Source organism: Narcine bancroftii, chromosome 1 (assembly GCF_036971445.1).
Source record: "Narcine bancroftii isolate sNarBan1 chromosome 1, sNarBan1.hap1, whole genome shotgun sequence".
Lineage (NCBI taxonomy): Eukaryota > Metazoa > Chordata > Chondrichthyes > Torpediniformes > Narcinidae > Narcine > Narcine bancroftii.
Genome location: NC_091469.1, coordinates 323,907,028 through 323,934,967, shown reverse-complemented (window position 1 = coordinate 323,934,967; position 27,940 = coordinate 323,907,028). Strand labels below are relative to the sequence as shown.

At 41.6% G+C, this 27,940-nt stretch overlaps 1 protein-coding gene across 6 annotated transcripts in view; it reads right to left on the bottom strand.

Moving 5' to 3' along the window:
* The window catches only part of elmo1 (engulfment and cell motility 1 (ced-12 homolog, C. elegans)), a 339,660-nt gene that overhangs the window by 40,153 nt on the left and 271,567 nt on the right, over nucleotides 1-27,940 (bottom strand). For all 6 annotated transcript variants that reach the window (XM_069907380.1, XM_069907390.1, XM_069907389.1 and 3 more), the window contains one exon: nucleotides 141-304. In XM_069907380.1, the coding sequence (XP_069763481.1) occupies nucleotides 141-304 (164 nt within the window). The remainder of the gene's footprint in view (nucleotides 1-140; nucleotides 305-27,940) is intronic.

The following is a 27,940-nucleotide window of genomic DNA, read 5'->3' as shown; positions in this document are numbered from 1 at the left end:
ACTGCCAGAGGAAACTCTTTTCCTGCCTTCCTTTATTTTGTCAAGAACTTCAATTTCTCCAAAACGAGTAAATGACAATCAAAGCTTCATCATGTTTTCCACAGATGGAAATAAGAGACTGAAAACAGCTGGGTGCTTACAGGATCGGCCGAGATCGGAAGTCCTCCTGGTTCATCCTCTCCGACTGTCGAATTTTCAGGATCTCTGTGTAACTCAGGTTTTGTAATTTGCTCTTGAACTGGTCCAGCGAGTTAGGCTTGCTGGTCAGTGCTCTCATTATCTGCTCCTTTACAACTTGCATCACCTGTCGAGAAAGACAAAGTTAAGAAATATCTGCAAGTTTAATAGTTGACGCCATTTCATTCAGTAGCAGTACCGAATGTTTCTTCCAGAACATCTGGGCAGCTTGAAGGTTCCAATTAACGATGCTGCTTCACGTAAAGACTTCAGTCTACAAAATAGATTGCAGACTCAAAGAAAAGATACAGGTACATACACGTGCATTGCATATTGTTTGCTCTTGTGCAATCTGAAATGGCTTTGTTCTTAACCTCTGTCAGCATTGCCCATTTACATTATTGCAAGATTTAGACTTTGTTAAATTTATGAAAGAACAAATTAACTTTTTTTTCCAACAAATTACACTACGGAAATTTCTTATGGAATATTGTGGGATACATTCAAGGCTTATATTCGTGGTCAAATTATTTCTTACTCAGTAGCTTTGAAGAAATGCATCAAAAACAAGACTCATCTATTGGTTGAGAAGATTAAAGACATTGACAAGAAATATGTGACTGATCCTACTGAAGAACTTTACAAACAAAGAATTGAACTGCAGATGGAATATAATTTGTTACTTACATCTTCGATTGAAAACCAGTTAATTAGATCTAAATCTGATTTTTATGTGCATAGTGAGAAATCGGGTAAATTGTTGGCTAATCAACTGAAGAATATTTCAGTTAGACGCCAAATTGTGGAGATTCGCAAACAGAATGGAGAGCTGACTGTTAACCAGGAAGAGATAAATCAATCTTTCCAAAATTTTTATACATCCTTATATAGTTCAGAATCCCCTCAAGACCTTAGTAATATGTTTAATTTTTTAGAACATTTGAAACTCCCAAAAGTATTACCTCAAGATAACTTAGAATTAAGTAAACCCATTACAGATTCTGAGATCAATAATACTATTTCCTCACTGAACTCGGGGAAAGCACCAGGTCCTGATGGATATTCTGTGGAATTTTATAAAGCTTTTTGTTCTACTCTCTCTCCCTGGCTTATTAAGATGTTTGATGAATCTATCACATTGGGTAAACTACCACAATCATTTTACAGAGCTACGATTTCTCTAATCTTGAAAAAAAATAAAGACCCGACCGAATGTTCTTCTTATAGACCAATTTCTTTGTTGAATGTTGATTCTAAGATCTTCTCTAAAATTCTAGTGACAAGGCTAGAGAAGATATTACCATATATTATCTCTGAAGATCAGACTGGATTCATTAAAAATCGTTATTCCTCCTTTAATATTAGAAGATTGATGAATATTATTTACACCCCTTCACATAAGTCCTCAGAATGTGTTATTTCATTACATACTGAGAAGGCCTTCGATAGAGTAGAATGGCCTTATTTATTTACAGTTCTTGAAAAATTTAATTTTAGTCTTGGATTAAACTTCTTTATAATTCCCCAGTTGCCTCAGTTTTTACTAATACCCAAAGATCGCCATATTTTCGATTATTTCGGGGCACCAGGCAAGGGTGCCCCCTTAGCCCTTTATTATTTAACTTAGCTTTAGAACCTTTGGCAATTGCTATCAGAGAAGCACCCAATATTACTGGTATTATTCGTTGCAGGGATATTCATAAAGTATCACTATATGCAGATGATTTATTGCTATATATTTCCAATCCTGAAAATTCTATTCCTGCAGTTTTATCTTTATTAGCCCAATTTAGTAATTTTTCGGGATATAAACTGAACTTAAATAAAAGTGAATTATTCCCTTTTAATGGATGGGTTCATATTTATGATAGTTTGCCTTTTAAAATAGCTAGAGACTATTTTATATATTTAGGGATTAAGATTACTAAAAAACATAAAGATTTGTTTAGGACTAATTTTTTCCCTCTATTGGACCTGATCGGTAGTTTACTTACCAATTGGTCACCATTATCCCTATCTATGATAGGCCGAATTAATGCTATTAAGATGATGATCTTACCTAAATTTTTATATATATTCCAAGCTATACCTATTTTTGTTCCTAAATCTTTTTTTGATAAGGTCGATTCTAAATTGTCTTCATATATCTGGCAAAACAAGAATCCTAGATTGGGAAAAAAATATTTACAGAAATCTAAACTGGAGGGAGGATTGGCATTACCCAACTTTAGAATTTATTATTGGGCAATTAATATTAGTTACTTAAGGTATTGGTTGAATTATTCAGAATTATCTCTAAATCCCCATTGGGTAAATTTAGAAATTAAACTGGTACAAAATTTCTCAATTAGTTCTATTTTGGGAGCTGCTCTCCCTTTTACTCTTACTAAACTATATAAACTAAGTGATAATCCAATGGCTAAACATACACTACGTATATGGTTTCAATTCCGGAGATTTTTTGGCCTAAGTCATTTTATCTTGGAAACCCCTATTGTACTAAATTTCTTTTTTCATCCCTCTCTAATTGATCAAGCTTATTTACTCTGGAAAGTTAAAGGTATAACATGCTTTTCGGATTTATTCTTGGATAACTCTTTCATGTCATTTGAACAATTATTCATGAAATATGATTTACCTAGATCTCATTTCTTTCGATATTTGCAGATTAGGAGTTTCTTAGTTTCGACTTTACCCTCTTTTCCCAATCGGGAGACTACGACTGTTTTAGAGGATATACTATATTCAAAATCCCCTCCAAAAGGTGTGATATCTAAATTATATGATATAATTACAAAAATAAATTCTGGGACTTTTGGAAAGTTTAAAAATGATTGGGAAAGAGAACTCAACCTTCATATTTCCAATGAAAATTGGAATAAAATTCTGCGACTGGTAAACTCCTCTTCTCTATGTGCAAAACATTCACTGATACAGTTTAAAGTTGTTCATAGAGCTCATATGTCTAAAGATAAACTCCATCGCTTTTATTTTCATATCGATCCTATATGTGATAAATGTCAATTGGAAATAGCTTCCCTTACACATATGTTTTGGTCCTGTCCCTCTTTACAGAATTATTGGAAGGAAATTTTTTCCATTATATCTACCGTTTTGAATATTGATTTACAACCACATCCCATTACTGCAATTTTTGGATTACCTATGATAGATTTGACTTATTTATCTCTTCCTGCGGATCGTATGATTGCTTTTCTTACACTAATGGCTAGAAGATCTATACTATTGAATTGGAAAGAGGTTAATCCTCCCACTGTTTTCCAATCGTTTACCCAAACTATACTATGTTTAAATTTAGAGAAAATTAGAAACTCTGTCTATGAATCCCCTTCTAAGTTTGAGTTAACCTGGCGACGATTTATTCAATATTTTCATTTGTGGTGAGTTGATCTGGCTCTGTTTTCTTTTTATGATTATGTATGATAATTGGGCTGTTAGATGAGATCGGAGTGATCGGCGTGATTTAGCTATATCGGTAGGTTTTTTTTTTAAGTTTTTAATTCAGATTTGTTTTTTCGTCCTTTTTGGGTTTTTTTTTTCTCTCTTTTTTTTAATATATTTTTATTAATTATATCATTTTTTTTAGAGATAGTTCATACTCTAAACTGATCTAAATTTTTTTTTATGATATATTTTTATTCTGCAATATTATTGTTTAATATCTCTGTATTAATTCGTTATTTACTATGTATTTTTCATATCTCTTTGAACTGTATGTGTTTATAAATTATAACAATAATAAAAAGATTGGAAAAGAAAGAAAGCATTGCCCACGATGGTGCCATCCGTGAGTTTGACTGTAATCTCTTTTTCTTATGATTTAATTTTATTGAATTCTTTAAAAATGTTTCCCCAAACATTTGAGTCAGTGTTAAACTTATGTAAATCATAAGTTATAAAACAAACTTATCCATAAAATAGAAACAAATATGGCAGCAAAAATATCAATATAATAACCATATGTGTCTATTTAGATCAGTGGTTCCCAACCTTTGTCTTTCCACTCACATTCCACTTTAAGTAATCCCTAGGCCATTGGTGCTCTGTGATGAGTAAGGGATTGCTTAAGGTGGGATGTTGGTGGGAAGGAAAGGTTGAGAATCACTGCTCTAGACCCAATTGTTACTGAAATATTTTGCTGGAGAAAAATTGTCATTGGCTCATTTCTTTTGGGGTTCTGAAACCGTGCACATAACAAGTCAATTAAAACAGTGGGTTTCAAACATTTTCTTTCCACCCACATACTACCTTAAGCAATCCCTTATGCTTACCAAGTGCCTATGGCATAGGGATTACTTAAAGTGGTATGTGAGTGGGTAAGTTGGAAGAAAAAGATTGAGAACCACTGATTTAGACCTCTAATATCAGAAAAAAACTGCCGTTCATTAATATGCGTCACCACTACATCCACCACTATTCTCCCTCCCCCCCAGACATTTGCTCCATTTGTGTGTGTAGAGATGTCCAATTTATCAAACTGTTTGTAAGACGTGCGATCAAACTCTGTCACTTTGGCCATTTCTGAGACCCAACTCCTGAAATGATGGTTCTTCCCCCCCACCCCAAATTCTTCCAATCTCTAAGTATAATTTGTCTTCCTATCATTATACTTGTCTGAATCCAATTTTGAGAGTATTTAACCCCAAATAACCCAAGTATGTCTCCCAAATCTAGGAGTCCGGGGCAAAAAGGTTGACAGTAATTTCTAAAAGAGATCTTGATAACTCTATTAGATTAAAGTTTTATATTGATCTGCAGAATTTAGAATTTTTGATTGAAGCAACTGAGAGTGCGTCTTTCATGTGCATCTTGACTAACCACCTCCAACACTCTAATCACTTGATACTGGTAGTTATCAGGAAGAACTCCCTGCTCGTCTTTGATTTTTACCATGACAAGGCACAAGGGTGTTAAGAAAAGTATTCTAAATCAATATATATAGGTACCATCTAGAGTAGTGCAATATTGGATCTTCTTGAAAACCAAAGTTCCCTAGCAATCTGGTTAAGAAGGTGCAAAGCAAGTATAGGCAACAAGAAGCCTACAGAAAATGTAAGAAAATACTTAAGAAGAAAATTAGGAAGACAAAAAGAAGACATGAGGTTGTTTTGGCAGATAATATGAAGGTAAACCCAAAAGGTTTCTACAAGAATGTTAAGAGTAAAAGGATATAAAGAACAAAATTAGTCCCCTAGAAGATCAGAGTGGTCGTCTACGTGTGAAGCCTCACGAGATGGGGGAGATCTTAAACAGTTTTTTTGTATCAGTATTTAATCAGGAAACTGGCATGGTGTATAAGGAAGGAAGGGAAACAAACAGTAGTGGCAGGGGGTGGAGGTGCTTACTACCTTACAGTGAATAAAGGTAGATAAATCCCCTGGGCCTGACATGATATTCCCTTGGACCTTGAAGGAGGCTAGTGTAGAAATTATAAGGATCCTGGCAGAAATATTTAAAATGTCCTTAGCCATGGGTGAGGTGCTAGAGGATTGGATGGTAGCTCATGTTGTTCAAAAGTAAACCAGGAAATTACAGGCTGGTGGGCCTGACATCAGTAGTAGGTAAATTATTGGAGGGTGTTCTGAGAGATCGGATATACAAGTATTTGGACAGCCAAGGGCTGATTAAGGATAGTCAGCATCATTTGTGTGTGGTAGGTTGTGTTTAACAAATCTTATAGAGTTTTTTAACGAGGTTACCAAGAAAGTAGATGAAGGAAAGTTTGTGGATGTTGTCTACATTGACTTTAGTGAGGCCTTTGACAAGGACCCACATGGGAAGTTAGCTCAGAAGGTTAATGGAGAGGCTGTAAACTGAATTCAAAATTGGCTGAATGGGAGAAGACAGAGATTGGTAGTGGATGGTTGCTTCTCAGGCAGGAGACCTGTGATTAGTGGTCTGCCTCAGGGATTAGTCCTGTGACCAATGTTGTTAGTTGTCTATATCAATGATCTGGATGATAATGTGGGAAATTGGGTCAGCAAGTTTGCTGATGACACTAAGATTGGAGGTGTTGTGGACAGCCAAGAAAGGCTTTCAAAGCTTGCAGAGAAATCTGCACCAACTGGAAAATGGGTCCAAAAATGGCAGATGGAGTTTAATACAGACAAGTGTGAGGTGTTGCATTTTGGAAGGACCAACCAAGGTAGGACATACACAGTAAATAGTAGGGTATTGAGGAGTGCGGAGGAACAAATGGATCTGAAAATAGAGATACAAAATTCCCTGAAAGTGTCATCATATGTAGACAGGGTTGTTAAGAAAGCTTTTGGCATCTTGGCCTTCATAAATCAAAGTATTGAGTACAGGAGTTAGGATGTTATGGTGAGGTTGTGTAAGACATTAGTGAGGCCAATGTGTGCAGTCTGGTCGCCAAGGATATCAGTAAGATTGAAAGAGTGCAGAGGAAATTTAGTAGGATGTTGTCAAGTCTTCAGGAGTTGAGTTACAGGGAAAGATCAAACAGGTTAGGACTTTATTCCTGAGAATGGAGAAGAATGAGGGGGAGATTTGATAGAGGTTTAAATGCGATTAGTAAATGCAATTAGAGTCTTTCTATTTACATTAGGTGAGATAAATACGAGAGGACATTGCTTTAGGGTGAAAGGTGAAAGGTTTAGGGGGAACATTAGGGGGAACGGTGAGAATTGTGTGCAGTTTTGGTCACTTAACTACAGGAAAGATATCAATAAGGTAGAAAGAGTGCAAAGAAAATTTACCAGGATGTTTCCTGGACTTCAGGAACTGAAGGTTAAATACGTTAGGCCCTTATTCCCTGGAGCATAGAAAAATTAATGTTGATTTGATAGAGGTATTTAAGTTTGTGAGGGGGATAGACAGAGGAAATGTAGATAGGTTTTTTCCACGAGGGTGCATAAGATACAAACCAGAGGATGTGGGTTAGAAGGAAAAGGGGAAAATTTATGGGGAACTTCTTCACACAGAGAGTAGCTGCCAGCTGAGGTGGTGAATGCGGCCTCAATTTTTACATTTAAGAAGAATTTGGACAGATACATGGATGGGAGAGGTACTGAGGGTTATGGACTGTGTGCAGGTCAGTGGGATTAGGCAAAAAAAAAGTTCAGCACAGACTAGGACCAAAGGGACTAGTTTCTGTGCTGTAATGTTCTATGGTCAACAATAACACTGTATTAGCTCAGAACCAGCATCCTGAATTTTTGTGTTGAAGGTGATGGAAGGGATTTGAGGTCACCATCTCCTGAAAGTGTAACCAACTGAGTTATAGTCATCAACGTCCACAGCACCAATTCCATTTTCGCCCTTTCGAATAATATCCTTGGTTCCAGGTGCTCTTCCAATACCAGTGGTGGTTACCATTCAAAGTCAAAGCTCTTTTCTCAAGGAATTATTAGATCACATTCAGGTAAGAAAACTACCAAATGGCTGGCTCCCTGTTCCACATACAGGGGAATGGCAAACCCTGCACAACCATTTAAACCTGAGGCGTCATGTGGCTCATACAAATTTGGACTTCACCACAAGGAATATTTAGCCATCAAGATGGCAGGAAGCCAACAGTGTACGTTAATGAAGGAAATGTGCCCCGTCGATTGAGGTTCAATGCAAACCTGACCCACTGCGAAGGATCACGAGAAAGATCTCCCTCTCAGTTCAACTTGAAGTGATGCATTCCAAAGTAATGCCTCAAACCATGCAATCAAGGTACAGATCAAATTCCTCTTGCTCTGCAATTTGTGTCGTAGCCTCTACCCTCCAAATGTCCAGAGGCTTTGCAGACATCATGCAGTTAATCAAAGTTCTGATTTAATGTCAGAGTGCATACATGAAATCACCTCCAAACCTGAGATTCCTTTACCTACAGGCGAGACAGAATCACTACTTATTGGTATTGCTTTAAAAAAACTGTACTCAATGTAAGATGTAAACAAACTGACTGAAATACAGAGAGAACAAAAGAAAATCAATAAAGTGCACCAGTAAGAGTCCTTAAATCAGTCCCTGATTGAGTTTGTTGTTGAGGAGTCTGATGGTGGAGGGGGAGCAGCTGTTCCTGACCTGATGGCACGAGCCTTGTGTCACCTATACCTCTTTCCTGATGGCAGCAGAGAGAACAGAGTGTGTGCTGGGTGATGTAGATCCTTGATGATTGCTGTAGATGTTTCCGATGGTGGGGAGGGTTTGCCTGTGATATCCTCGGCTACGTCCACTACCTTTTGTAGGGGTTTACACCTAGGCATATTGGTGTCCCCATACCTGACCATGATGCAGCCGGTTAGCACACTTCCCACTACAATGGAAATTAGAGAGTGTTTCTGACATCATACCAAACCACCGTAAACTCATGTGGGAGTAGAAGCGCTAATGTGCTTTCTTCACGATGCCATCAGTGCATTGGTTCATTCTGTGTTTTGAACATCAGTAGTGTTCAAAACACAGAAATGCTGGAGGAACTCAGCCGGACTTGCAGTGTCCATAGAAGGTAAAGATGTATAATCGACATTTCGGGCCTGAGCCCTTCCTCAATCTGCGAGACCGGCATAGTTCCACCAGCATCTCTGTGTTTTGACTACAATCACAGCGTCTGCAGACTTTTGTATTTCACAGTAATTTTCAACCAGAGCAGAGAATCTTCGCCAGTTGTGGCACTTCTATATTTGACTTCCGTTAGAGTGTCAGCTGCCTTATACATCTTCCTGAGGATTGTTGCAGTTTGGTCTCTGGGTCCTAAAACATTGAGCTTCTTGCAGTCAGCCACCAGATCTTTGCCTTCTTTAAGTACCCACCATGGAGTAGAGTTGGCAAATATGGGAGCAACACAGCACAGTAACAAACCCTTTTGAGCCCGTGCTGTCCAATTACACCCAATTAATCTACAACCTCGGTACGGTTTTAAAGGGTGGATGAAACCCACACGGACATGGGGAGAACATACAAACTCCTTACAGACGGCATCGAATTGGAACCCCAGTTAGTGGCGGTGTAATAGCGTTGCGCTAACCGCTACGCTAACCGTGCTGGCTGCTTGTTTCTGATTTTCCATAAAGATTCTCCAGAATCCGCTCAGCGCCAAACAATTCTTGTGGCGTTCTACCCAACAAGTGTATCACTGAAATTTGCTGAAGCAAAATTAATGTACGTCTCTTTTACACTCTCCATCGTAACAAGCGATTATGAAAATAGAAGAAATGCTTAAAGAACCTTAAAATCTCACAGCCTGGCCAATGCATGGGAATCTCTGGCCTGGAGAAGGAGCATCCAACCTGGCACTAAGAACCTCAAAGCACTTCAAGTGGAGCACAAGGAAGCCCGGCATAAGTAGGAGGAGGGGTGCCAGCTCCTCCCAAACTACCCAGCCCCCTGGTCCCCCTTCTTTGAAACCTGCACTGGCCTCATCAGTGAGGTCGGAACCGAAGTCGAAGCAGGTGCTCCGTGAAACCAAGGAACTGAAGAAGACATGCCCCGATGATGCCATTTTTTTAAAACTGAGAATTTCACAAGCCTCTTATCGTAAAAAGCAGTGGGAAGAGAGAAAAGCACATACACACTTGCAAGGATGGTATGGAATCAGACCTTCCTGAGGCCACATCAGTGTGCAGGTAGTGAATTACTTGTTGGTTAATTTAAAATGAGTTTTATTTCTCAAATAGAAAAAAAAGGTCAGGTTTCATTATCAAATTGATACACCTGTCTTGTAATTTCCAATATAGTAAGTCCCCGGGTTAAGAACATCTGACTTACGGTCAACTCATACTTATGAATGGACTAGGTGGTTCAACGACTCGAGGAAGGAAAATGCCAGCCGCCATTTTAAGTCAGATCATGTTTCCTTTAACACTGTGCTGAGTGTGTATTTGGGTTAAATTTTTCTCTTATTTACCCTTGTCACCATGACTCCAAAGTGTAAATCTGATGCAAATGCTGGTGATATATCAAAAGAAAAAGTAAGTTCCAAACATAAATTCGACTTAAAGGGAGACTTAGGAATGGACCTTGTTTGCAATCCAGTGATGAATTATCAAGGCTTTGATTATGATAACTAGAACAGTCAGAACACCTCTGTATAATTTCGCTCTTCATCTCTCCCCAGGCAATGTGATGTGCATTTGAGCTCACCCATCAGTCTCTTGTCCAACGCAGCATATAAATCAGTCTAAAACGAAAGCCTTTCTGTTCTTTGCAATATGATAAATAACTGTCTTCGATCCAACCCTGACCATGGCATGGACATAGCATAGACTAAGGGGGAAAACGAGCCATTAATACTACGAACTGTCTACTTACGATTAATTAATTATCCCATGCCCACTCCCAAGTGAAAAATAGAGCAACACAAAAGCTGCAGACGCTGGAACCTTGAGCAGACAAGGAACCAGTGAAGGGACTCAGCAGATCAGACAACATGCATGGGTAGAAAAGGTCAGTCAACGCGATGAGTTGAAATCCTTGTATTAAAACAAAGTGAAGATCAAGATGTCCTGACAAAGTACAAGTGTCGCCAAATGAAGAAATATAACAGCATGACAAACCACAACAGGAAGCTTTTCAGAATGGAGTTGGAACATCGAGTATCAAAACTTTTCTTTCGTCATTTCAAGGAACTGTGAGATTACCCCCTTCTTTCTGACTGCAGTCTGAATCATAGTTTCGCAATTAAATTAAAAGAAGCATTTGGATACCTGATATCCATCATCATGGGGAGGTTGATAGAGTGGGCTTAAATGTCACAGGACTTGGGAGTGAGCTGGTATACTTTGTTAATCTGACAGCTGAGGATATCACATTGAATCCTCCAGTTAAATGCATTAAAGATATTACAGAAGACAGAGGTTAACAATCATCTGCCTCTTACACAGAGATGTAGAGACACATTGGATGATTAAATGCCCTTTCTGAATCACGTCAGACAAATATCCAGTTGTCTATATTTTAGCTCTAACACAGGCAGCATGGTTAGAGTAGCAGTTAGTGGAACGCTGTTACACTGGGATTCGAATCCTGCACTGTCTGAAAGGAGTTTGCATGCTCTCCCTATGTCTGCATAGGTTTCCCCCAGGGGCTCTACCATTTGAAATGTACAGAAGTTGTAGGTTAATTGGGTGTAATTAGGCCAAAAGGGGGTGTTAATGTGCTGGATGTCTAAATTAAAAAAAATTAAATTAAAAAAAATCCTCGACAAACTCCCCCACTCTCAAGATGTCATTATCACACTTTCTATACGTATCAGGTTATAGTGCTGGGAGTCTTCGTCTCCACGTCACCTCTGCCCTCAGCCACATCCAGCCCAAAACCTGCTCGACGGCTTCCCCCATCTGACTCCCTTTTTTCCCCTCCAGCCTCCCTCTTCTTTTGCCTGGCACCTGGCAATGAATAGCCTCCACCACCTCACCATCCTTCACCTCTCCCTGTATCCCCAATACCCCTCTGGCTCCTGTCTGCCCCTCACCCTTTCCTCATGAGACTGGCCATCTCCCCTCTGCACACTCAGCTTTGCTGAAGGGCTCCAACCCAAAATCTCACCTATTCTCCCCTCCCCCTCCTGATGCTGCTGCAGTTTGTTCTTTGCATCTACATTCTCTTGTCTGTCTCCTCCATTTCTCTACTCCCTCAGAAACATTTCTTGAAGTCTATTTCTCCGAAGAAGCTTTAGGTTCTAATGCCTCCAGGTGTGCATATAAAGGACGACCTATCCTGAACTCGCAACACCTCCTGATTAGTCAGGAAAGTGCAGCAGCACCCACACTTCCTAAGGTTGAGGAGGGCAAGGCTACCTGCCTCCATCTTGACAGCTTTTTACAGGAGCGCAGTCGAGTCTCCTGTCTCATTGTGTGGGATGGTAATTACAAAGCATCGGAGCAGAGGATTATCAAAACAGATGAGAAGATCACTGGGGTCTCCCTTTCCTCTATCGACGACACTTACTGGCACAGCTGCTTAAATAGGACTCAAAGAATTATTGAGGATCCTTTCCATCCAGCACAGTTTCTTTGACCCATTATCATCAAGAAGGAGCATTAAAATCAGAACTGCCAGGCTGGGAAATAGCTTCTTCCCACAGCCTGTGAAATTGATGAGCAGTATTCTGTAACCAAATAAATCATCTCCAAGTATTTAGAGAGAGAGAGATAAGGATTTAAAAATTATTAGCAACTTATTAGCAAGCACAGCCATGAAGGGCGAACAGCCTTTTGCGAGAAGGGAAGACACTGAACTTGGGTGGAGTTTATGTCTATTATGTTTACCAGATGACAGCCTGAACTGGAGGATAATCTCAATGACTTCTGTTAGTCCGGTGCCTGCAGCAACAACCATGTCCAGCTGTAAATGGAGCACCAAATGAAGCATCCTTTTAACCGCTAAATTCTCTAATTCGAAGGAAGCCCGAGAACGACAATGAATTTTGCACTGGGCGATATGCCCAATGAAATACCTGACACTCAAGCTTCTGTCACAAGCTGCCTCATAAAAGGCAATGTGGGTTACTGGTCGTCGAACCCTGTTCTGATGGACTTCACTCTCAGGGCCTCGGGTATTAACTGATTTGGCCTGAAGGACCAGAAAAGCTTTCTTTGGCTATTATTACAATGAACCACACATTAAATTAACAGGAATAGACAGCGCAACAGCACATGACCATAGCCTCATTTTAACATAGAAATTTCAACTAAGTTGGCTGGCACCGTTAGTACAGTGGTTAGCGAAGCGCTATTACAGCATCAGTGACCCGGGTTCAAATCCGCCGCTGTCTGTGAGGTGTTTGCACATTCTCCCCGCGTCAGCGTGGGTTTCCACCGGGAGTTCCAGTTTCCTCCCACCCTCCAAAGACGTCCGGGGGTGGTCAGTGTAATTGGGGCCCTGGACCTGGAAAGGCCTGTTACTGTCCTGTATGTCTAAAACTTAAAAAAAAAATAGTTAAAGCAGATGTTTACTTGGTTTCAATCAACATGAGGTGGTTTCCAAACAGGGGGCCACTGGGATAAACGAGGCACTCGAGAAAATTCAGAACAGCTTCAGGACAGAGAGACGCCAGTGATCTTCTCTGCGACATTTATGGTTCCGTGGATTGACCTCCGATTTGATGCTCTACAGCAACCGTACCATATTGTGATGCAGCCGCCAGGACACTCTCCTGTAGAAAGTTGACAGAATGATGGCTGGTAGACTTAGCCAAAGCGGGGAGCAGTACCAGCACCTTCCAAATCCACCTCAGAGTCCTCAGCAGAGAAGTTACACTCCATTGCGGGACAGGGAGAATGCTATAGTGTCAGAGAGCCAACTTTATCCACATTAAATTATCAAAAAAGGAAACAGTTCAAAGTCTTTTCATCTCCTTAGTGTCATATTCTAAACATTTCCACCACTCTACATTGTTACATTCATTCTCTATTTAGCACCATTGCCACCAGAGGGGCACCTTGTCGTTACTCCACCCTCCGTTATTTGTGGGCTTCCCCTCGATCTCATCCCCTTGCTGCCCAGTGATGGAAGGAGTTTGGATTGTGGACATGACCCAAAATTCACAAGTCACGATTTCAAAAGAAAATCGAACCATTGCTGGTGTCCAAGCTATGATCACCCATTCATACCTCAATGCATGTGGACTTAAAAACACAGAGATTCAGCAACTCTATAGCAAAGATAAAAAAAGATACATAACTGACGTTTCCGGCTTATTGAAGGGCTCAAGCCTGAAATGTTGGTTATGTATTTTAATTTTTCCTATATAAAGGACACCGTTTGACCTGCTGATTTCTCCAACATTGTATGTTTTTACTTCAACCACAGTGTCTGCAGACTTCTGTGTTTTACTTTCAACATACATAATTTGATACTGCAATTCACCCATCAACATAGATAACCTGATCACCATCAAATTTGCTGTGCACATGTTTTCTGTGGCCTTCCCGACGTTACTACAGGGCTACATTTCAGAAGAACTTGTTGGAGGCATCCAGAGTTGTCAAATGCTTAATGCCATGAATCTGTCCTCAGTCACCGCCATGCAGAGGGCATCAGATGCTTTGACCATTACCTGGAAATGGGATGGATGAGGGGATGCAATTCACAATTTGCTATTCTACTGTTTGTGCAGAACGCCAAAAGCAGTCGAGTCCCTTGACAACGTCAGCACAGTGACATGACAGAAATGGAGTTTGATCTCATTGAAAAGCAAAATCAGAATTTTTTTGTTGGTAAGAGAGATGGGAAATCATGAAATAATAGGTGGTGCAAGCAGTGAATGTTTGGGTTACAGTATGTTTGCTAATGTATCATTTACATCTTATAATGGTTCTACCTTCAAAGCTAATAAATCCTTCATATCTAATTAATTCTGCTGACATCTTTCAACAAACAAGCATCATTATTACCAAGGGGATTGAAAAGCATTGTTGAGCGTGCGTGCGCGCATGTGTGAGATTTTATTGTGAGAGATAGAGTTAGTGTATGCAGATGTGAGAGAGAGAGAGAGAGAGAGAGAGAGAGAGAGAGAAAGAGAGGAACTTCCCCTCCCCCACTCCAGCAAACAAGATCTATGAGGAGGAGTGACCATACTTTGTTCCAGTGAAATTCCCGGGAATTCAGGACCTCCTGGGCCTTTCACTGCAGTCCAAATTCCTGGGAATTTGCCCTCCCCTGCAATTTAGGGGGTCCAGCCCCCAACTGATGACAAGTTCAACCCCTGTCCGTTGGTCACTTGCCCACCCTCACTTCCTCCTCCCCCGCCCGCCCGTCGCCCCCAGCGCTTGGTCCCGTTGCGACAGCAGCACAATGCGGGATGAGTGGCGGTCCTCGTTAACCATAATCCCTCACGCAGCTGGAGCCACTCTGGGAAATCCAGCTGCATGAAGGATCATGGTTAACAAGGACGGCCACTCATCCTGCATTGTGCTGTTGTCGCAACGGGCCCAAGCAGCTCACTGTTGTCGGGCGGTAAGTATGTTTTAATTTGAAGCTTAATCGCTTACGCAACTCAGCATGTAAGTGCTGACGTCACAAGGCTTCCCTGCTTGGCCATTTAGCTCTTCACACTGCAGGAGAGCATGGTCCAGGATAATTTCCTGGGACTGCGGCCCTACCAATGAGATAGTGTAGATGATACTTCCCAGCTTCTAATATTTCCCAATCTCAAAACATGCCATCTTCCAAGAAATGTACGCTTCAATATTCCGAATTGTATCTTATTTATCCAAATAAATCAAACTTTGTAATTGCAGCTGTAAATAGTTTTAATTTTTTGTTGATAAAAATGAATAAACATTTTCATAGTTTTGCACTTCATAACGATGAGTAAAATAAAGCATATTGTAAATGATAATTATACTCAACATCAAACAACTATAAATGAATTAAAATAATAAATGATTAATAATGAATAATAATGATAAATTCAAAGAAAAGTTTCTCAAGTGAGCTTACTCTCCTTCCATGGTTATTCCAAGAATGAACGAGCCTCTTGTCCGCTCAGATATTACGACATATTCTTTTTTTCTTTGGCTTGGCTTCGCGGACGAAGATTTATGGAGGGGGTAAAAAGTCCACGTCAGCTGCAGGCTCGTTTGTGGCTGACCAGTCCGATGCGGGACAGGCAGACACGATTGCAGCGGTTGCAAGGGAAAATTGGTTGGTTGGGGTTGGGTGTTGGGTTTTTCCTCCTTTGCCTTTTGTCAGTGAGGTGGGCTCTGCGGTCTTCTTCAAAGGAGGCTGCTGCCCGCCAAACTGTGAGGCGCCAAGATGCACGGTTTGAGGCGTTATCAGCCCACTGGCGGTGGTCAATGTGGCAGGCACCAAGAGATTTCTTTAGGCAGTCCTTGTACCTTTTCTTTGGTGCACCTCTGTCACGGTGGCCAGTGGAGAGCTCGCCATATAATACGATCTTGGGAAGGCGATGGTCCTCCATTCTGGAGACGTGACCCATCCAGCGCAGCTGGATCTTCAGCAGCGTGGACTCGATGCTGTCGACCTCTGCCATCTCGAGTACCTCGACGTTAGGGGTGTGAGCGCTCCAATGGATGTTGAGGATGGAGCGGAGACAACGCTGGTGGAAGCGTTCTAGGAGCCGTAGGTGGTGCCGGTAGAGGACCCATGATTCGGAGCCGAACAGGAGTGTGGGTATGACAACGGCTCTGTATACGCTTATCTTTGTGAGGTTTTTCAGTTGGTTGTTTTTCCAGACTCTTTTGTGTAGTCTTCCAAAGGCGCTATTTGCCTTGGCGAGTCTGTTTAGTGCCATAGTAACTATGGCAATTCTACAAAACAACAATCTTTCTTAAAGGGAAAGCCATAAAGTAACCATAAATCATAAACATAAGGTTTTAACCTTTACAGGTAGGGCCGCGGACACATTTAACATTCCTGGGCCGACCTTTCCACACGGCAGCTTCGCAGGTTCCTGGGAAAATTTCTGGGGAATCTCCATTTTGCACTGCGGTGTGAAAAGGCCCTAGTGTCACTCTTCAATCCAGAAGTGATCTGGAATACCCCGTGCAGCAGAAGCCAGAGTCCATGCGAACCAGTTGCCCACTGTGTCTATCCACTTAGACATTAGGGAACGGGATTGATGTGTGGCAGATGTAACAGGTTCGTACCAAAATAATTCATAGTCTAGTCAAAGGTAGAGCTGAATTAATAAATGACCCAGTCTTTTTTGAAATGCAGCAAACATAAATAAACAGCACAAATCTAATTAACTTCATACTATTTATTAGAATAATAAGACACAAAAAAAATGGGTGAAATAGCTTTCAGATTACTAGCACTTATTCTTAAGTGATAAGTTGTTACTACTGATGACACTGACGGCACTTCCATAACGATGGTTTTTAAAACAAAATGTAAACAATTTATCAGACATTCGGGATGCAAAAATATCATGTGAAGCTGTTACAGTCTTTTAAGATGCCTGGATATGATGGGCAAAGGGCTCTTGCTCATATAAACGATGAACAATCTGAATGATTAACATTACAAAGCACCCAATGATCAAAAGGTTTACTGACCAATATCCAAGTGACCAATCCCTCCAACCCATACCTTACACCACAACACAGCCAACAACAACACTCCAAGTGGCTAGCTCCCAAACTAGATCCAGCTCCAACAGAGTCATCAAGTTTGCGGATGGCACGACAGTCATTGGCCTCATCGGCAACGACAATGAGTCGCACTACAGAGTTGAGGTGGAAAATCTCGAGAAATGGTGCGAGAGTAGCGACCAGAGTCTCAACATGGTCAAGACGAAGGAGATGATTGTGGACTTCAAGAGGACCAGAGATGACCACCATCCACTAAACATTAATAGTTTGGTAGTGGAGAGGTTCCTCAGGGTCTACTTAAGAGTGACCTATTGAGGATGCACCACATCTTCTTACTTGTCAGGAAGGCGCAACACTGACTTAGCCTAGCAGGCTAAGGCAGGCAAGTCTACCAGTCATCATTCTGTCAACTTTCTACAGGAGTTCCATGGAGAGTGTCCTGGCGGCTGCATCACAATGTGATGAAGAGAAGATCACTGGCATCTCTCTGTCCCCCCCCCCCCATTGATCATTGTTTAAAGAGGGCTCACCAAATCAGGGAAGACCCCTACCACCCCACTGCTCCTATATGGGAAGTGCACTGACCGGCTGCATCATGGTCTGGTATGGGGACACCCATGACCCTGAGCTTAAAGCTCTCCAGAAGGTGGTGGGCACAGCCCAGGACACCACAGGTAAAACCCTCCCCACTATTGAGAACATCTAGAGGAAATACTGCCATCAGAGAGAAGCAGCAATCATCAAAGATCCTCACCACCCATCACACGGACTGTTCTCGTTGCTGCCATCAGGGAAGAGGTGTAGGTGCAACAACTCGCGCCACCAGATTCAGGAACAGCTGTTACCCCTCCACCATCGGACTCCTCAATGACAAACTCAATCAGAGGCCATTTAAGGACTCTTGATTTTCTTTTGTATTCTTTCTGTATTGCACAGTCAGTTTGTTTACATTCGATATCTGTTTACAAGTTTACGCTGTGTACAGTTTATTTTTTGCACTACCAATTAGTGTTAATTCTGCTGCACCCACAAGAAAAAGGAATCTCAGAGTTGTATGTGATGTCGTGAATGTACTCTGACAATAAATCTGAAATCTCATCTTGTGACGCAGGATATTCCAACTTCTCCCACCGGGAAAGAGATATAGTACATTTGCCGATACTCCTGTGCAAAACCGAGTTCTGCTCTCCAGTCCACCTTGCTCAAGTTTGCTGATCTATGTTGGATCTCAGTCAGCTATCCTTTGATCTGGAAATTCCCTTCCTCACTCTTTAACATTTTCTGGACCTCGTCCACCCATATCCCTGAAATCTCCTTTGTTCTAGCCTCTTCAGCATCTTTGAGTTGAATCTTTCACCTCTGGCTTCAGCTGACTTGGCCTGAAAACCTTAGAAGTCACTGTGTCAACAGTCCCTGGAAATTTTAGCACCACTTTGCATTCTGAAATGCTCTGTGTAATTAGCACACGACAACTCAGTCTTTCCAACCCCCGTCATGAGCTCTTGGCAACTGATAATTTCAACACTGCTACTGAGCTATCTGCTCCACAACCAATAGTTCAAAGATTCAAGATAGAGTTTACATTCTCCGCCTGGGCACCCTCCAACTGAATGGCATTAACACCGATTTCTCCAGTTTCCGTTAAACCCCCACCTTCGTTCCTCCTGTCTTCTTTTCTCTCTCTCTCTCTCTCTCTCTCTCTCTCTTTCCTTTGTCTCCTTTCACAGAGCCAAAATCAATTCTCGCCTTCCCTCTTATCATACCCAATTTGGCTGTTAAATCTGGACTCCTCCCCTTTCCATCTCTTCCCCCATGCTCGCCCAGTCTTTAATTAAGAATCCTGCCTGCTTTTTTGCTTATACCCCGAAGAATGGCTTTGTCCCGAAACATTTGTAAAATATCTTTACCTCAAGACCAGCTGAGTTCTGTGTGTTTTTACTACAATTTAAGCATCGGCAGACTTTCGTGTTTCACATGCTTGATGTTAAACCTGATTATCTATGTACTTATTGATTCCTGGCTTTCAGCAGATGATTTTAATTCACTTTCTCTCTCTATATACTTTCAAACCTTCTATAGACATGCATGCCTGTCGGCCGCTGGCTTTCACCGCTCCTTTTCTCCTCTCCTCTCCTCCCCCCTCCTTTTTATTCAGGCACATTTTGCTCATCCCTTGATGAAGGTTCAAGCCCGAACCACTGGTTTTATCCCTTTGCTCCCTATCGGCCCTGCGTGACCTCCTCGGATCTGCAGACTTACCTGGTTAACCCCTATTCTCAATGTTCTGCACGGACGGCTTTACCTGAGACCATTCAAGACTTGGTTGTTCTGCATCAAGCAGAGACGATTTAATTGGAGATGTGGAGCCTGTGCAGAATATGCATTACTGAAAACAGGCAGAAATTTGGGGGCAGCTCTGCACCTTGGGCAACTAAAAAATGGCTGGAGGAACTCAGCAGGTCAGGCAACACCTATGGGTAGAAATGGTCAGTCAACATTTTGAGTGTAAACCCTTCATTCAGACATGTTTTTTTCCCCTCAAACGCAAGTACACTTGCTGATAATCCTGTGCAGCACAGAAGGTACAGTGGAACTGCAGAACGTTTAATGAAGAAGAGAGGAAAATAAAATCAGGCTGTTGATATACAAAATTCAGAAATTGCGGTTAAATAGCAGGAAATAACAATGTCAGACATGGTGTTCCATGTTAAGTAGTTTTTAAAAGAATGGCGTTGTCATTGGCAATACTACAAGTATCTGAAACCATTATTTGAACACTAAATGCCTCAAAGCTACGAACACAGAAGTTCTGATGCAGAATAATAGAACTGCCACACAGAATCAAGGTTTTCAGTAAGTTGTGCGCACAAGAATCTGAGAAAATAGGACAAAATAACTCCGATAACTGAGCAATATTCACAATCATTCTTCATAGAGAACAGGACAGTGCTAAAAGTGACTCTAAATCATAGTTCGATGAGGAAATATGAAGTCTAGATTTTGTTCAAACCATATAAAACCACATGAAGAAAACACATCAATGCCTCTGTTTCCTCAGAAGTTTAGTATGACACTAGAAACCTTGGCAAACTTCCATAGTGGTGGAAAGTATGCTTCACTGCCTGGCATGGGGGCACCAATACCTGACCTGACCAGAGTGGCAGCCCTGCAAAAGGTAATGGACACAGCCCAGTACATTGCAGGCAAAACCCTCCACATCATAGAGAAAACCTACAATGAACACTGCTGACGGAGAGCATCAGTAATCATCAAGGATCCATACCATCCAGGATATGGGTGGCATCAGGAAAGAGGCATCGGTGCCATAAGACTCACACCATCAGGTTCAGGAAGAGCTGCTCCCCCTCCACCATCAGACTCCTCACGACAAACTCAATCAGGGACTCATTTAAGGACTTTTTGCACTTTAATTTATTCCTATTATTTTTCTGTATTGCACAGTCAGTTTGTTTGCATTTCTTTCTTTGTTTATATTTCTCTCTTTTGCAGACATATCTTTTCCTCGAGTACAGTTTGCATGACTGATAAGTAGACATTCTGTCTGGCCTGGAAGGGAATAGAATCTCAAGGTTATATGTGATGTCATGTATGTACGTACGCTGACAATAAATCTGAACTTTGGAACCCTAAAATTTCAGTTCGTATTGTAATTTTAAATAATGCTCTAGAGCCACGTGGGGTAGGAATTTCAAGGATTCACTACTATCTGTGCCCCTCATCTCCAGTCTAAACAGCCAAGAATATGCTATAACAATGGACCCCACCTCTCCATTCCTTAGCCAGCCCCTGTGTGGAATTTGCAAGTTTTCATTGAGATTTCCTCATTCTTTTAAACTCTTGAGAATACGTACCTCACCTTCAATAGGTCAGAAAGCAAACTTGCCAAGCTGGAACCAGTCAAGTGAATCTTCACTGTACTCCCTCTGTGCAAGGAGACCAAACTGTGCACAGCACAGTCTCACAAAGGCCTGAACAATTGATTTCGATTTCAGATTTATTGTCAGAGTACACACATGACATCACATACAACCCTGAAATACTTTTTCATGCGGGCCAGGCAGAATTACCATTAATTGGCAGTGCAAAAAGAATCTGACTCAACTTACACATGTAAAGAAAGAAATGTAAACAAACTGACTGTAAACAAACTAGACAGAGAGAGAGAAAAAAATGCGACAAAATGCAAAGTAAGAGTCCTTAAATGGGTCCCAGATTGAATTTATTGTTGAGGATTCTGATGTTGGAGGGGGAGCAGCTGTTCCTGAACCTGGTGGTGTGAGTCTTGTGGCACCTAGACCTTTCCTGATGGCAGCATCGAGAACAGAGCTGGGTGGTGTGGATTCTTGATGATTGCTGCTGCCCTCCGGTGGCAGTGTCCCCTGTAGATGTTCTCGCTAGTGAGGAGGAGTTTATTTGTGATGTCCTGGGCTGCATCCACTACCTTGTGCAGGGCTTTACGCTCAGGGTTATTGGTGTCCCCATGTACCAGGCCATGATGTAGTCGTTCAGCACATCTTCCACTGCACCTCTGTAGAAATTTGCCAGGGCTTTTGGTGTCATACCAAACCTCTGCAAATTCCTGAGGAAGTAGAGGCACTGACGTACTTTAGTGCCATTAGTGTGTTGGGTCCAGGAAAGATCCCCCGATATTATGATCCCCAAGTATTGCAGTGAGATTTCATTACTGATGCATTACTGATTCAAATTACTTCATAATAAAGAGCAAGCTGAATACAATCAGCTGGAGATCATGTGGCTCTTTAACATGCCGTTCTTTATTATGGAGACACACAGGGCACTGTAGATGCTGGAAACTGAAGCTAAACACCGTGTGTTAGAGGAACTCAGCAGGTTTAGCATCAGTGGGAGGAAAAAAAGTGGTTGACATTTGGAGCAGAAACCCTTTATCAAGACTGGAGAAGTGTAGAGGAAGCCAGTATAAGGAGAGATGTGGGACATGGGCCTCATTGGATCCAACTGGTCTCCGTTTATACCACTGTTTCTCATTGGTCTTTTCACCAGATTTCACCACTGTGGCAGCCTCTGTCTTCTTATTACCCACTCCACCCTGTACGATTTACCTTCCTCCATCCAATCCCTTTGTTTTCCTCTCCTCCCTTTACCAATCTACTGCCAGGCTTCACCTCCACCTGGTTGGCCATGCTACATGGGGCCCCACCCCTCCTACCCTGTCCTCCACATTGGCTTCTCCTACATTTCTCCAGCTTCAATTTCGCCTTTGGCTCGAAGCACTGACCATTGGTTTCCCTCCCACTGACTCTGCCTGACCCACTGAGTTAGCTTCAGTTTCCAGCATTTGCAGTCTCCTGTGTGTCTCCTTTCTTGCCTGCAGCACCAAACATTGGCTTTCAGTGACTTGTGTTCAAGTGCATCTAGTTCCTTTGAGTATCAACACTATCCAATGTCTCGTGAAAATGTCCATTAAAAAATGCTTTTCTGTTTTGTGCACTGTGGATGACCTCACATCTTTACCACATTGGAATCCACCTGCCATTATCTTTCATACTCACTTAGCTTGCATACTGCCTTGAAGCGCCATTTTTCTCCTCCTCCCCACTCAAAAGCCCACCGAGCTTTGTATCATCGTGAAACTCCTCAGCCAAATTGTTTAAATTTAAATTTAAACCATTTTGGCCCACGAGCCCGTGCTGCCCCGTTACCCTACAACCTTTCCCCCGACCACGTTTCAAACAGTGGGAAGAACCGCGCAGACACGGGGAGAGCGTACCCACTCCTTACAGCCAGAGCGGGATTTGAACCCTGGTCCCAATTCCTGGCGCTGGCACTAACAGTCACGCCAAATCATGCTGCCCTAAATTGTTAATGCAAATTGTGAGAAGTTGGGACGCGAAGCGCCTTTCTCGTTATTCTCATTTGTCATCGCCTGCCAATATTGAAAAGATCCACTTATTCAACTTTCAGTCTGAGAAACAATTCTCATGTCTTCATCAGTGCTGTCATGGGAGAGCAGAGAGTGGAGACACAGCGCTGTTCTGAAGGGGTCAACTGCCAGGTCCTAATGCCGGCAGCTCTGTACGGATGTTAAACAGACTGTTAGAGGAGGTGCCCAAGATGATGGAGCCTGTGCTCAGCAGTGGCCACGAGGGGTTGCTGCCACAGGGAGCAATGGACCAGCACAGGGCACCAGAGATGGGGAGACCACCCCCCCCCCCCCCATTAAGAAGTCAGGGAAATGACTCTACTGCAGCGGAGCAACAAGGGGCTCAGTGGCTGAGGGACCCACACAGCTCATGGGAACCAGGTGTCAGAGGCGGGATTCGAGAAGGTGCTGAGGGCAAGAAGGGCGCTGACGGCTTCCTGATCATGTCAGAAGTTTGGTCCTGGAGCTCGGGTCTCCGATGAATCCAACAGGGGTCTGTGTGGCTGCAGGAGGGCTGGAGGCGAATCCACACTCACTCAGTGACTCTGAAGGGACTCTCTATTGCTTCTCTTTCTCTCGTATTGAAAGGAGGGCCGGGCAATACTAATGGCAACTCTTTGTCTGCCTTACGGCGGATAGAAAGCAATTTTGTGTAATATTACATGCTCTGTATTACATGACAATAAAGGGACTTTGAATCATTTCACCCCCAATGCGGTGTGCAGAAGTTGATCAAGTAAGTAGCATCTGGTGATGACCACACCTTTCTCCTAAATGTATAACCGGCAACCAAATGTGAAAGTATTTTAGTTATGTAACAGCATTAACAGGGATTGTACCTGTAAAATAGTCCTTAACTTTAGCACCATATTCAAAGTCACGAAGCCCATTATGCACAGCAATTATCCAAAGGCAAGAGGGGAATAATACAAGGCAACTCTGCTCTTTCATCTATTTCAAAATAATGAACAGAATTCATTTGTACTACTGTGGCGCGATCAATGACCACTCGCAGACACGAAGAAGGTAGTCATAGGCTTTATTGATCAGAAGACCCAGACATGCCTCTACATCCTGCCGGCTCACTTCCAAGGCAGGTATGAGGGAGGAGACTGGGTCTCTCAGCCTTTATAAGGGGATCTTATGGGGAGGAACCACTGGTACAAAAGGCCGGCCCAGCCTGCCCAGCCCAGTGAGGTCCTGCCCACAGGACCGTGTTCCACCACAACTATAATACCCGCCATTCAAACAGATGACCAAATGGAGGGAGCTTTCAGATTTTGACCACTCACAAAGTCTAACACTGGCAATTTCATTTCTGCATCCTTAATTGCTGTGTTTTGAGTTGAAAGGTGCGAGTTACAAGTTTGAGGTTCAGTCCAAAAAGCAGCATTTAAAAAGCAAAAAATCCAGGTGCTGGAAATCTGAATAAAATTGGAAAACACTGGATCAGTGAGCTTCTTCGAAGAGAGAACCACGGTCAACGTTTCAGATCGCTCACATGTTCAGAAGGAACTTTGTTTCTCTCCCTTCGTATACTAGCTGATCCATTGAGTGAGCATCTCTTTCACTTTCTGGTTTTACTTGCCTAGGGTCAATTAAGTGGGCTTTGCAAAAGTATCTTCTGTTAATAATTAAAAACCCAGAAATGCTTGGACCGCACGATTAGTGTAGCAGCCAGCATGAGGCTATTACAGCAATGGCGTCCCAGGTTCGAACCCGGTTTTGTCTGTAAGGAGTTGGTTCATTCTCCCCCGTCCGCTTGGGCATCCTCTGGTTGCTCCAATTTTCTCCCACATCAAAATATACAGGGGTTGTAGGTTAATTGGGGTAATAGTGTGGCATGGGCTTGTGGGACGGAAGGGCTTATTATTGTGCTGTAGGTCTGAATTAAAAAAACATAACTCAGCAGGTCACGCAGCGTACACAGCAGGTAAAGATATATAACCAATGTTTCAGGCCTAAGCCTTTCCTCAGGAGCCTGAATACTTTTGCTCACGCCTTGAGGAAGGGCTCAGGCCCAAAACTATGGCTATATATTTTTACCTCTTATGGATGCTGCAAGACCTGCTGAGCTCCTCCGGCGTTCCTGTGCTTTTACGACAAGCACCGCATCTGCAGACTTTCGTGTTCCACTTTTTTCTGTGAATAAGTCATCATCAAACAAGCCCCTGTCAAGACCTTATTTTTAACAGGCCACACCACTAGCATGGAATCAATCACACGAGTCAAATATTAACCATTAACATTCACTAGTCTGAAGGTGATGGTTTCAGGTTCTGTACCAGAGCTAATAAAGACTGATGGTTTGAGGAAGTGGTGCATTATGCGCAGTGTCATCTTTCAGAGATGTTAACTTAAACCCACTCTGACACCTTACTCAATGCAAAGGGCGCATGAGACTGCTCGAAGTCGCACACAGCTAAAATAAAAGCTTACACTGGTCCCTGAGGGCAATCTGCTGTTAGAGAGTTATTACTATGCAGAATTGGCTGCTGTGTTAACAGCCTCAATTTTCTAAAATGTACTGGAATACCCCGAGGTAATAAGAGTCTAATAAAAAAAAGTAGCTTTGCATTCCAGAACGTCGGGACTCTGTGAGCAACTGACAATCACAGAAGCATTTCGACACATAGTAATACTTGTGGTGAATCAGAGAGGTGTCCACAATGGGCGTGAACTGGTGACAATTAATTTGAGCAAAATCCCTGTTCACTCTGACTGCATTTCCATAGCTCAACTGCACGATTTATTCTTGAAACACTTCAGAAACTCAATATCCTCTACACAAGGGACAAGAGAGAAAAGACTGGAATTCTCAGCCACATTTCTCAGTGGTTATCTCCATGGGACATCTCTTGACTCCAAAGCATCTGTCTCCAGGATACTTGACAATGGCATCCATCGTCATCAGCAAGTGCCTTATTAGTTCACCCAATACATGGCAGGAGCATTTCCTTTCTGCGCTGCCATTAGATCTGCTTTCCAAACTACAGGTATATAAGTAGCCACACACATATAAATGGAATACTAAATTATTAATTTAGTAATAAAGGCCCACCTATAAGGAAACATTTAATTGAATTATGGAATAAAGTAGATTATGGGATAGACGGGAAAGGTAAGATTTCATGTAAAACCCCATACTATCAAAATAAACTTTTTTCCTTTTACTGTTAATAATCAATTTTTAAAGATATGGAATCAAATGGGGATCAAAATGATAGAACATTGTTTTGAAGCTGGTTGCTTTATTTCTTTTCAACGAATTAATGAAAAATATATTACATATTTTTGCTATTATCAAGTTAAAGCTTTTTTAATTGATAAATTAGGTCGAAGTCTAAGATAATCTAGACAATCTGAGGTAGAAATTTTGCTTACTACAGGAGTTATTAATAAATTTATTTCAGAAATGTATAAACTACTTCAAAGGAAAATGCCTAAATCAAAATAAAAGTGGGAAAATTATTTAGGTAGAACAATTGATCAAGATGATTGGAAAATGCTATGTAAGGATAATATGACTAAAATTATTAATGTAAGATATAGATTAGTGCAATATAATGTTTTACATCAATTATATTTAACAACTCAAAAATTAAAAAGATTTAATTTAATTTCTTCAGAATTATGCTTTAGATGTCATAAAGAAATAGGTTCTTTTTTTCACTCGACTTGGCAGTGTATTAAGGTTCGGTCATTTTGGACACAAATTAAAGCAGTTTGGAGACAGTATTAAAGGTTAAACTTCCATGGGATCCAATGTTAGTTTTGTTGGGAAATATTAAAATGTTTAGTTTAAAATTAAGGTTAACGATATATCATTTACGATTGGCTTTAGCTGTTTCAAGGAAATGTGTCACTATTACTTGGAAGTCGGATATGGATTTGGGGATGCAGAGATGGTATTCTGAAATGAGATCTTGTATTCCTCTTGAAAAAAAAACATAATTTGCGTGATAAATATAATTTATTTTTGAAAAAATGGAGCCCATATCTGCAACAGGTTGGTTTGAAAATTTAAGCTCTCAATAGCTCATTCTGGTGCTGGTTCTTGGTTTCACGGCGGTTGATTTGAATCTACTTGATAATCTCCTTTCTTTCTTAGGGGTACTTGGGAGGGGGGTGGTGGGAAGGGAGGGAGGGATTAGGTTATAAACCACATGTTTTATACAGTTAATTATTAATTGAATGTATTGTGGTTTAAAAATTTTAAATAAAATATTTTTTAAAAAAGCAGCAACACACATGGTATAGAATCTCCTCAGACCATACATTACATTGGACAACGAAGATTTTGCTTCCTGAAGTATAACATGAAAGTCTGCATACTGAAGCAACAACACAATGCTGGAGGAACTCAGCTGGTCAAACAGTGTCCTTTATACAGCAAAGATGAAAATACATAACTGATGTTTCAGGTTTGAGCCCTTCATCAAGGTATGAAAAAAATGTTGGCAGGCATCCGAACAAAAAGATGTGGGGGGGTGGAGGCAAGGAGTTCTCCCTCCCTTCCCTTCCCCCGTCTTCATTCCTCCAGCTCTTCATCCCCTTCCCTCCCCATTCACAGAGCCATCCCTCCTCCCTGCTCGCTGGTGTACCCTCCTTTTCTTATCTACCTATTACCTCCTTCCTTTGGGACTGTGCTCTTCCCCCTGCCCCTCACCGCCTACCATTTTTTCGGGTGCCTGTCGATATTTTTCCATACCTTGATGAGGGGCGCAAGGCCAAAGCATTGGTTATCTTTATCTTTGCCATATAAAGTACACCATTCTAAATCCAATCAAAGTTAATTTAACGTTTC